General features: G+C 40.9%; 1 protein-coding gene across 4 annotated transcripts in view; it reads right to left on the reverse strand.

The window, feature by feature from the left end:
• LOC133965329 (adhesion G protein-coupled receptor B1-like) overlaps positions 1–12,343 on the reverse strand; it is a 65,980-nt gene that overhangs the window by 20,053 nt on the left and 33,584 nt on the right. For all 4 annotated transcript variants that reach the window (XM_062399818.1, XM_062399819.1, XM_062399816.1 and 1 more), the window contains exons 7-12: positions 5,525–5,628; positions 4,481–4,583; positions 3,791–3,941; positions 3,631–3,700; positions 3,276–3,342; positions 1,384–1,469 (exon numbers count right to left, since the gene is read on the reverse strand). In XM_062399818.1, coding sequence (XP_062255802.1) covers positions 1,384–1,469; positions 3,276–3,342; positions 3,631–3,700; positions 3,791–3,941; positions 4,481–4,583; positions 5,525–5,628 — 581 coding nt within the window. The remainder of the gene's footprint in view (positions 1–1,383; positions 1,470–3,275; positions 3,343–3,630; positions 3,701–3,790; positions 3,942–4,480; positions 4,584–5,524; positions 5,629–12,343) is intronic.

Genomic DNA, 12,343 nt, shown 5'->3' on the forward strand with positions numbered 1-12,343 from the left:
TGTTAGGAAGCAAGCTAGTCAAATTTGTTCCAGGGTTTTCTAATGTTAGAGGTAGAACAGGTTTAAAACCACAGGTATCAGAGTATTTTTAAGATACTGTGTTGAACCAGAGTTTCTTGGTCAAAGAATAACAACAAAAACTGCTGCAAACCACACTAACACTGGGTGTGAGTATCTCACAATTAAAATACACTGGCCCTGGCTTTCACGTGTTGCCTACTTGACAACGGACTACTTCACTAAAGCGACCCTTTTGGGGTTAAACCTGCATGCTGGTTGCCCCACATTGTGGTTTTTGTCCCCTCTGAACACATGGCTGCTGTAACACCTTACAGACATTTCCCCTACCAGGTCTAGAAACACTTTTTCCAATTTTAGTTCATGTCAACAGTTTAGCCTGGGTTAGATTTGCGCTGGCAGATCCTATCAACAATGCTATCAAGAAAACAACTGAACACACTCTCCAGCAATAATGTGGAATAAGGTATTTAACAACAAATGCAATAGAGTTGGACTACTTTTTGCAGGGTTTTTTGTGCATCACCTGCTCACAACTGAAGCTTAATGTGTACACCGTCCAATGTCTGACTTGCTCTGAATCAAAGGAGGCTCTGTCAGGCGAAGTTAAAGAGATCAAGTCAGAGTTACCCTATCTCTGAACGACTTTTTTTTATGGAAAACTATGGCTTATTACATCTGGGGTTCAGAACTGTAGCTCTGGTCATTGGATCCATTAGTTGTCTTAGCATTATCTTACAGCTTTATCACTGCAGTCTGCAATCTCAGCAGCAACTTGGTAGAGAACAGTGCTATCATAACCAACAGATAAATAGGAGGGTTTTCCTAGTTCTTTATTGAATCTTACCCTGCTTCCCTTTATAAGAAACAACAAAAGAAGAGAAAAAAGACATGGATGGTTTTACAGAGCTTTACATCGATAGCAACACCTGCAAAGAGCAGCTGGAGGAAAATGCAACACGTTTGAAACTTAAAAGAAAGCAATGAGATGAGTCATTATCTTGCTCAGTCAGTGGAGGACCAATAACCAGACTCCCTCCCCCACATATTCTCTCTACCCTCCATTTATCTCTAACTCAGGAGCATCAGTCATAGTCTTCGCTATATGAGAAAACACATTGTCTTTTGGTCTTTTATCTTATTTTGATTAATTCAGTCACATTTCTCTTATCATCTTTCTTTTCCCCTCATTCTGCTGGTGATACAAATTAGGTGTCATCTTCAGCCAATTTGGCATAGTCTACAATAATGCCCTAGGATAGATTCAGGTAAAAAGCCAATAGCTTTGCTTGTCCCTCCCACTAGCTGAGTTTTCAGACTGGTTATAGGTCACTGTGTAGGATGGATGTGTGGTATAAGGCATACCCCGCCCTCTCCTTTAGTTTCATATCAGTAATGCCGTCTTTGGACACCAGTTTGTTAAAAACGAGAATCCCAATAACCATGTTAACCTGTCAAAGAGAAGAGGCAAAGGATTAAAGCAGGGCAAAGACATTTTCATCACTTCACAACATGCAGCACTACTCTGAGGATGATGCTGATAATGACATGCAAACACACACACACAGTACTTACTGTAGGGTCTGCATTGTAAATAAAAGGAATGTGTCATCTTAAATGCTAGACAAAAACTATCAGCCACGCGATGAAGCATGAGAAGTAAAGAATAGTGGAAAAGATGAGATGCTAACATGTACATTAATTTTTCAATATAGACAGCGTGCTGGAAAAAAGGGATCATACATTAAATATGAGCTGTGTGAAATCAAAGGCAGGGGGAGGGGGGAATCACCTGACTGTAGTAATTCCAACAAATTTAGTTCTTTGAGCATTTATTCAAATCTCTTGTGCAAGACACTCTGATGCTTTTTAGAGTGAGCTGGGCCTCCAGTATGGCGGCCAATTGGAGCAGTAGCTCTTTATTAGAAGAGCAGCTTGTGTAAACACAACATCCAAAACCAAGCTGTTCAGTTGTAGGTGGGAACACAGCACTAGGAAGTGCATCACTGAAACTGTATCGAATGGATTTGATTAGAGAAACCAGGACATAGTGTCATTGCATGGTGTACTCTGCCAGCGTTTACACATGTGCTTTAGCTCTTGTGTAGGTTGTACATGAGGGAGCTGAGGTAAAGGTTTGGGAATATGATGTAATTTGATGACTTTTTAACCAAAGGGAAGATATTAGACCTCCTGCTGCAAACAGACATTAGAAATAAGCTTTAAAAGTTAATATTCAGCTACATTTAATTCAAGGAACATAAAAAATTGAGATAATTTAAACAGTGATGTTGTGATCTGTAATTAAAAAGTTTAGCATACGACTGTATATTAATTTATTCCTAAAAGACTGTCCTTGTTCTAATTTAAATTGTCGCTGTGCAAAAGTTTGACCCTGGTTGTGGAAAACATAAATTAGATGTTAGGCAGAGAGGATGGGAAGTGAAAAGGAGATAAAAAAAGAGGGAAGAGGAAGCAGGAAAGAAAGTAAAGTTCGGAAAATGAAATAGAAAATTGAATAGGAAAAAAGTAGGGAGTAAAATATGAGATAAATAAGGAAAAGGGAAGAAAGGGGGAGAAGACAAAAATTAAGTGGGGATGGAAAAGAAAAGGAAATATTGACTCTTAAAAAGGCAGGCCAGAGGAAAAGGTAGTAAATAGGGGGAAGAGTGAGGCAGACTTGGGGAAGGGAAATCTTGATTAAAAAAATTTGAAAGGAATCAGTAAAGCAACAAAAGAGCAAATGAGGAAAGGAGGCAGAAAAGAAGAAGGAAAATTGGAAAAGGAAAAGAATAGCTAAATGTGGAGCAGCGCAGGAAAAGAGCCAGTAAACAAGGAAAGGAGAAGGTAAGGAAATGAAAAGAATAAAATAGAAGACAAAATTCGTTTGGTAAAGGACTTATTTTTTTGACATTACGCTGGAATCTGTGGATGACAACATATTTTCAAGAATTGATTTAACAGTGCCTAATATCTGACGTGTCTTTATCTGATACTGTGATTTGCCTAATATCTGACGTGTCTTTATCTGATACTGTGATTTATTTAACAAGTTTTTTATTTATCGTTGCTTATTTTTATTGATGTTACCAACATGATATCATAAGTTTAGAGAATCTCTGTATATTTAGAATCTGGTATATGCAGACGAGATGAGCTGTAAAAACTGTTACATGAGCTTGTGGCCTTATTTGATTCAGTGTGGAGGTGTTAAAAAAAACCATGACGAGCAGACTAAAGACGAAAAAGGGAAATACCAAGACAACAGCTGCAGCAGGTCCAACAAATGCATACAGAAGACCTCCTTCCAGAGACAGCCAGCAGCTACGAGAGAGGAGCAAGGGAAATACAGGCGTATGGAGAAATTAAGATGATGGAGAGAAAAGGTAGAGGAGGGGGGAGGACCGTGGAGGGATTTAAAGAGGGAGTATAGAATGAGGTAAGAGGTAGAGGACCATATGCATGACATAAATGGGGATGGTAAAAGATAGATGAGACAAAGAAAGAGAGGTTAATCATCCTGCAACCCCCCCGACCATACGTGATATCCCTGTATTAATACTTAAAGAGAAAGCGGAACAAAATGGTAGATTTATAGACATGTGTGCTTACTAGCTTGGTGTTCCATATCCCTTTGCCTTTGTGAATCCAACTGAGATCGCCACTACTAGTGCAGGGAGACCTGGGGGGAGGAAAAAAACGGACCTCAACACAGGGCAAACGAGAGAGAGAATATCGGAGCCACAGAGCCAACAGCACACAGAACGCTCACCCCAGCCGAGACACAGGAATCGCTTCCGTATGATACGGTTCCTGAGGCGACCCGTCACCGCCATGTACGACTGCCACGCCTCTGTCAGAACCCAGCAGAACGAGGACAGGAAGAAGAAATGAAGGAAGGCGGCTATCAGGGTGCATAACACCTGAAACAACAGAGGAAGAAAAGACAAGAACAATGATATATGATATCACTGATGAAATAATCAGGAAACGTGCATCACTATAGAGAAACATCCAAGATTATAGCTGCTTTCAGACATGCACTGAACGACGGAGATCATCCGAACATTGTCCAGATATTTGCATGTGTGAATGCAAATATCTGAATGAGAGCCTCCAGACTTTCTGCTGACTTGCTACGTCCAGTCTCTTGCAAAAAGTCAACAGACAGTCTGGGGGAGCTGACGCGAGCAGCAAGGGATCCTACACAGGATTCACCGCAAGTGGGTGGGTTTGATGATGATGGCTCTAACATGCAGCAGACGCAAAAATGAATAAGTCAAAAAGTAAACAAATATCTAAGGATGAAAAAGTGGAGCCATACACGCACGCAGAAGACACCAACTAAGATGTCTAGAGAGCTTTCAGTGGTGAGAGCTTAAGCCGGTGTCGATGTCCTGACCCAATTCTCCGGACATCCTCCAGAGGTCATGCCTGAAAACAGCTTCTGACTGGCTCTTACCTTATTCCTCGTCTGCGTCTGTCCAATGAGAATAAGGGCATTGGAGGATATGATGGAGAGGCAGAAGTTGATGAGTATGACTGAGCGCTCAGACCGGATGTACCTGCAGGAAAACCAAACACAAGAGAGAGCGCTTACTATGACTGAATTTGACACAACATTTAAGCTTGCACTTAAAATATTTTTTCTGATATCGTTTGTCAATTGGAAAGAGCAACATTCTGCATATGACTTTCTTTTCTTAAGAGTCACACATTTTCAGTGAAGACGTCCATGTGTGTTTTCTTCAGCCTGACCAAGACCTGACAGACATACAGCCACAGCACCCTGAAGAGTCATCCACCAGCTTTATATTTTCTTTTATCGATAAAAAATGTAATTGCTGTCATGACTTTCTTTGTTTTTTTATGGATCGTGTACAGCCTGGAGGGCTAAGGTGGTACATTTTTTTTTTTTTATTGTTTGCTCAATTGTTTTGCACATGTAGACCTAAATGTGTATATAAAGTACTTATGTATGTGTAGATGTGTTGTTTTGCCCTTTTCCAAGGGAAAATAAAATCCTCAGCTCACAGTTGATGTGGGAAATGTGGGGGAAATGCAGCCAATAATGTTTACTTTACTTCACTTGTCTAACTTTAAAAAGTATGTTGCTTTACACAACATTGTTTTTTAACGGTATCACAATAAAGTAGAACTAAAACAACTAATTTCAGAATCAAACTTGTTCACACAAAGAATCCACACGAATGAGTAGCCTTCTCATATTTTTCATTGTTCAGAATTGCTGCTGAAATCCAGAGGAAAAACAAATTCACTTATTGTTTGTGACGAGAGAACAAAGAGGATTTGTTTGATTTAAGTGTGTTCTCGACAGTTAAACTACTTCAGCAGCGGAGCAATTGTTTTGTATTGAAGCTTCTTGTTTTCTTGGGAGCACAATAATTTTCTCTTGTCCTTTTTCACTTTCAGTCAGTCAATTCATGCTGATGGCAGAGCTTTGTCTTGCTTTCCGCACAGCGCGATGCAGGCTGTATTGTCTCACCTCCACACAGACACATAGATGATGATGAGCAGCAGCAACGTGAGTGAAGACACTCCACAGCCCACAATCAGCGTCACGGACGGGAGATGCGTCTTGTCCATGTTCTGAAAAACACACAGCGGGAACACAAAGGATAAACATGTTTTCAGAGGTTACACGTCCAAACATCATGAGACAATCAGGATTCGCTGGCTGATCAGATTTGATCAACTAACTGCGCGCATAGAGCAAAATGTCCATATCGACGTTTTCATGGAAATAAATCAATTTGAAAATAATCACAACAAAACAAAGTCACAGAGGAGCAATGGCAGAGCCTCACAGATCCCTCATGTGTTTGACACGAGCTGTCGACAGACGAATGCAAAGCAGTAGAAGTCCCTGGGGTTTGCTGAGGTTCACCTCCTAACTGGGTCATTGGTGCAGTGGACTATTTGTTCCCATTACACCTCTTCAGTCTCTAAGGCCGTTTGAGTTGGTTCAGCAGAGGTTACCTTTCACACATGAATGTGGCAGCAGGAGATTCTCCGCTCAGACGCATTCACAACAACACAAATCTCCAGAGCTTCCAGTTGAGGGGTGGTGCAGCAGGCAGACGCAGGATGTAGCGTATAAAATATTGTTCATATCAACACTGGGGTCGGCCCTTGTCACTGAATACTTTCTTGACATCTTCTTCGGTTTCTTTTAAGTGTATGGCACAACTTTCTCTTTCAGAGATTATTCATTTTTGGGCCTTTTACATGTTACAAACATTATCAGGACCCCCACTCGCTCACTGCGAATGCTGCGGAGGATTTCCTGTTATTTTCTCAAGACTCTTTGCATATTTAATACAAGAGTTTGACCCGGACACTCTACAGAAACTGTTGAGGCTTTCACTCTGACATTTGCACTCACACATACGCCCCTCCAGAGAACTGAATCCAGAAAGGGATCCACTTCTTGTATAAAGTCGGTAGAAATCCAGGAGGAGGCCAGGCAGGGAAAGTCCATTCAAACCGTGGAGCTTCTCAATATCACATTTGTCACCACACATTCATCTCCTCCGGAAAGAAAACCTAGGAACTGCAGAGTCCAGTGATCGTCTGAAAGCAGCTTAAAGTACTTAATTTCCATCAGATACATCCATTAAGTCTGTGTCTACATATCTTAACTGAATCACTAAATACTATAGTGTAGGTGGCTTGCAATAAAAGTGCACGTCTAACTTTTAATTTGTTGGTACGTTTCCTCCAAAGCTACATGTATAAGCCGTTTCGGATGTGATGCCACTATATCGTCGCCACAACTTTGCCTTGTCCAGGACAGCTCGTGCATGGCTATACCTAAGGCTTTGTTAGGGTTAGACAAAATAAAAACTTGCCTAGGGGGAGAGAAAGATGATGGATTGAGACAAAGCCAAGGCCAGTTGGGTACATTTGTGGTTTAAAGAAACTAACATTGACTGTCGGTAAGAAACAAGTTGAACATTATCTCCTCTCTCTGGATGTTGCAGCTCTATGATGACACTAAATAGCTGTCCTATTTAAATGCTTTTTAGGAATTTGTTGAAAAAAATTTGTGATATTGCCATTTTTCTTTGGAGAACGGTTTTGACAATTGTAGTTTCTAATTTGTATGTCAACGTTTGTGTGTGTGAAGAACACAAGCAGATTGAAATGGTTACTGCACCAGGCTGCTGTATTAACCAATGGAGACTACCCACATATAATATAAGTTGAGAGTATTACATTTTGAAGAAGATTCCATTGCGCATCAGAGCCTGTGTGCTGAACCTTTGCTCACTTATACTAACATTACTGGAAATAACTCCTCCATTACAAATGCCATTACTGCTCCCCTACTTTACACATTGATACACTTCCATTAATGTTAGACAAAGTATCTTCTCAAATAGTGTTATTTTGTTGACATGCCCTATTACACACGACATCAATAGCACTTCTGTTCGTCCTTGCGACCAGTCAAAAGGTTTTTTTTGGGGTCATTTTTTTCTCACTCTTGAGGGTCAAGGGCAAGGGATGTTGCACCTTGCTAGGCCCTATTCTTTAAATTGTGATGGGCTATCAAAATACATTTGATTGATTTAGTATAATTTTTTTCTTACTGACATCCAGGCACAATGAAGGCAGCAATGGTGTTAATTACCACATGTAAGGCTATGTGATATTATTCTATTGTATATGTATCCAGCCACAGATCCTTAGTTGATAGCAGGTCGAGAAAAGTCATAGAAGCCGTGTGTCTGCCTGAGTAACTTAACACAACCATGATGATACTGTGATTCACTGGCCTGTTTGCTCTGCCCAATGCACATGCTCACTTTTCTGCAGGGACACAGACGTGAACTGGAGCAAAGTGCAAAAAAAGTGCGGGTGGGTTTAGTCAGAGGTGTGATCAGTTGCACCTGTAACCAGACTCAGCAGTGATGTCATGGTGAACTGATTCCTGACTCCTTCCAGTTCACGTCTTTGTCCCTGCAGCAAAGTGAGCAGTAACCCAGGAGCAATTATGGAGTGCACAAAAAAATGTCCACAGCACATGATTAACAGTGTGAGGACAGCTCTCTGTATTATGCTTGTTGAACAGCTCTTTGTCTGCAGACTCGTTGCTCATAATGTGTCGTCCATGTGAGCGTTCATTTCCCCAGCTGTCTCGACTACAAGCGTCTAGAAGGGTATTTGTTGTCAGTGTGTGTGTTCGAAAGAGCAAGTGTAAAGGTCAGCAGGTCAGCAGGACGACTCCATACACACACCACGAGCTGGGAAAAAATTCCCTGGGGTAGCTTTCAGTAGAGAAAGATGCTAAGAAAAAAAATGATGTGAAGAATACACACACACAGACACACACACACACACACACACTCGCATATCTGGAATGGAATGTCGACATTGACAGGCCGGCTGTTGGACTCCGTTGTAAGGCAAGGTGACTTCAAGGTGATTCATGAATAAACCACAATATCTCAAATTTGTGTCAACACACACACACTAACACACAAATACACACACACACTGACTTGTGCCGAGTCAATTTCCTGACATGAACATGCACATGATGTAAGACGGACTTGCTCTCCCATCCTGACAAGTGACAGCCAAACACCATCCCCATACATGCAGCAGCAGACATTGTCCTGGTTGCCGTGGCAACACAGTAGTATGGCATCAGCAGCTGCAGCAGGGAGCACGGCTGTGATATTTCAGTGTGCCAGTACTGGTCTTTAAATACTACTTTTCATCTAGACACACATTTAAAAGTTCAAATGAACTTATTCATATCAGCCTTCATCCTAATAAGAGATCAGAAGAGATGATAAACTTTCCGCAGATCTTATCAAGATACTCTCGCTGGCAGTTTAAGTAACGTAGCAGTCAACACTATGAAAAGAGGCGACACAATGATGAAACCATGCAAAGAGCATACTGGAGAGTTTTGACAGAGTGCGTGACCTTGCCATGATTGTCTGACATTACTTCTCATAGATGCCTTTTATACAAACAACAGCATTGCATGAGTAGATACAGGCTCCTCATTCTGCACAGCACATCAGAGCCGCTGCAACAGAAGCCTCCAGGAGTGTTGTCACAAAACTCTGACCTAACTCTGCATTATCTATTAATCATGGGCCAGTCAAATATCAATCAATCAAATTTAATTTGTAGAGCCCATATTCACAATTACAATTTGTCTCATAGTGCTTTAACATGGTGTGGCATCCTCTGTCCTTAACCCTCAACAAGAGTAAGGAAACACTACTAAAACCCCTTTTTAATCAGGTAAAAATACGTAGAAGCCTCAGAGAGAGCCACATGTGAAGGATCCCTGTACCAGGACGGACAGAAGTGCAATAGATGTCAGGTGTAGGAAAACATCATCAAGATTAAAGTTTTTAGACGCATTGATGAGGGTAAACATTTTGAAGGATAACTTCAATACTATATGTCAAGCAGTCCAGCTGCAATCATAGTCTATGGTCAGCAGCCAGCAAGATCATGATCCACCGTCAAGATCGGATCCACTATAGTCCACAGTCCTTGTCCACTGCCGCCAATTGGGATCCATGATCAGCGCCCCCTTGGTCGTTGTCCCCCACCCTCATCCGATGCCAACGCGACAAGGGTCCACCTTTACCACTACGATCAGCCCGCACGAGACCATGAAGGGGAAGGATTTGTTCCAAATGATTTTGGAGCTTGACAATGACCTCAAAAATCAGCCACAGTCATACAGAATATCCTTAGTAACAAGAAGAGCAGGGAATCCCTGCAACAGATGATGTGGCCCTCACAGAGCTGAGTTCTCAACATGACAAAGTCAGTGTGGGATCACATGAAGAGATACTGGGAGACACTGGATCTGCACTGGATCAGCGTGAGAACAGTGGCAAGTTCTAAAAATGCTACAACAAATATTTACATGATTCAGGTTTTCTCTGTTACACAAAACCCCTTAAGGATCACTATGTGCACGATGTGAATTTGGAAACCGTTCAGAGCTCATACAGAGCTGTGTGTGAAAATGCATTGTTTGATTTCTTATGCTTTTCTTACTCTTACTGTCCATTAAAAAGTCTGTAATGTGTGTCAAATTATAAAGGGATTGACAGGACATTAGAGCGCATATGCACATAAATTTCATCATATTATCCTTAAATCACATCTGTATTCACAGCCAAAATGACCTTTTGTTTCCATTTGGACTTTGATTATTATATCTGTCCACAACACTGGCTTATGTGCTGTATGTACATGGTTATAACCAGTGTGATTGATTCCTATCTATAAACGGTTACACCCACAGACACACTACTGGATGAATTTATCTATCAGTAAAACCCATCCGTGTGTGATGGTGCCTTTTAAAAGTAGGCTTATTTCTATAAATAGCACCAAAAGTCTGCTGTTTTTGGTCAAAGGTAGATTCTCATTGGTTTCTTGTGCTCCTGGTAGTAAACATTAATGGTTACATCATTTCTCTATCCCTCGACTTTGTCTGCACTGTGTGTACGATGCTAGCTGCTTTCTCCTGCAATATAAAGACTTGTATATGTCGTAAATCATATAAAAAATGCTTGGTGCAGATTCCATAATTTCAAATTAGGTATTACATGAATATATATTTAAAGTAGCTAATTTTGTCCTGTTCAGCAGATAAGAAAAGCCACTAACTACTGAAGCAAAGCAGGAGACTAAAAACAAACTGTATTGTATGTCATCACATGTATACTAGCAAATATATCATACTATATAGTATATAATCAAAACTCGAAGAACTTGAGTTCTCGAACAAGAAGAACCTCGAAAACTCGGAAGACTGATCATCAACCATAATAACGCATCAAAACAAATTCTTAGAAGCATGGTTACATGTTTCTGTAACAAAGTCAAAGCAGACAGTTCGCACCTCAGGGGAATGCATCATAGATATACTCCTCACGTCTCCACCAAATAACACAAAAAAACTATAATAGAGTTGTGAGAAAACTTTCTTTGACATTTAGACAAACTTCGTATTATGCTGCACTAACTTTCCTGCCATGGCCACAGTAAATAAGGAGCTAGCTTCAAACCTCGCTTAAAAAAGAAAGTTAGCCTCTATATTACTTTGCTTTGCTTTGACGTTTTAACATGTAACCTTTGTAATAATAGCAGGTTACCACTCGTCAATAATGTCACTAAAATGTATTCCCTGGGGACCATAAATATGTGCCACAAGTTTCATGACAGTCCAGAAACGCCATTCCTAATCTGAAATGTAAACGTCATAATAGCACAAAAGGAGGAGTCAATTGGTCACCACAGTCAGGCGTGTTTATCATCCGGGGACGAGGAACCACTGAACCAAACTTCATGGCTGAAGATGAAAAGTTTCAGTCTGGACCAAAGAAATGTCTAAAACTAATTTCAAAAACCTAATGTGGCCCAACACAACCGTTCACCCTTGATGCTGGTGTGTGGTGTCACACACATATGAAGACAGTTTAGGTATGGAGAAGGGACTGGAAGAAATCAGCTCTGCAGTTGGTTTAGGTGAAAGGTGGGTGGACACGAGGGTCCCCTCCCTCCCTCCCCGCAGGAGATAATTGGCTGAGTTTATAGCCTGTCTTGTCTCCAGGTTTGATGTGTGCCGGGGCCAAGTTAATTAAATCCCTCTGATTAATCTGCACTGCAGCAAGTTCCTTCTCTTAACGCGAAGGGAGAGGGAAAAAAGAAAAGATTAGGAGGGCAGTGGATTGGAAAGGCATCTGCTGAGACGGACAATTTTTTACTTCCTCCTCAGCCAATGACAAAGCTCCACTGTGAGTCTCACGCAGTGTACAATCCAAAAGACTACCATCCAAAATAAAGTGACCAGGCTGCATTATTCCACATGAGTAGAGGCAGCAATGCTTCAGGTACCACCACAGAGGAGCAGCATGGGAGGTAACCTCCTCCAGCTATCACAAGAAGCTTCTGCCAGTATTACCAGCAAACAAACAGGACTGCATGGATATAAAGGTTGATTGATCATTTGTGTTTCAATAGTCAAATTACATAGGAATGATAAATGGGAATAAAAAGAGGAAATATGTGAATCTCTTCTGATATCTGGGACTAGACGGTTATTGATCATGTGTGTACAGAAAGTTGACTGATGATAGAGATGAAATCATTTATCAACAAATTGGTTTTCCTTATGAATCTACAGTTTGTTGACATGTGTCAAACAAAACTGCCAAACATTCACTGACAGATATAAACATAAACATCCAATTGGGCTCTGCACAATTGTGAATGTGATTTTGTTGTTGTTGTGATTTGTCTTACACATACA

The sequence above is a fragment of the Platichthys flesus genome, chromosome 11 (assembly GCF_949316205.1).
Source record: "Platichthys flesus chromosome 11, fPlaFle2.1, whole genome shotgun sequence".
Taxonomy (NCBI): domain Eukaryota; kingdom Metazoa; phylum Chordata; class Actinopteri; order Pleuronectiformes; family Pleuronectidae; genus Platichthys; species Platichthys flesus.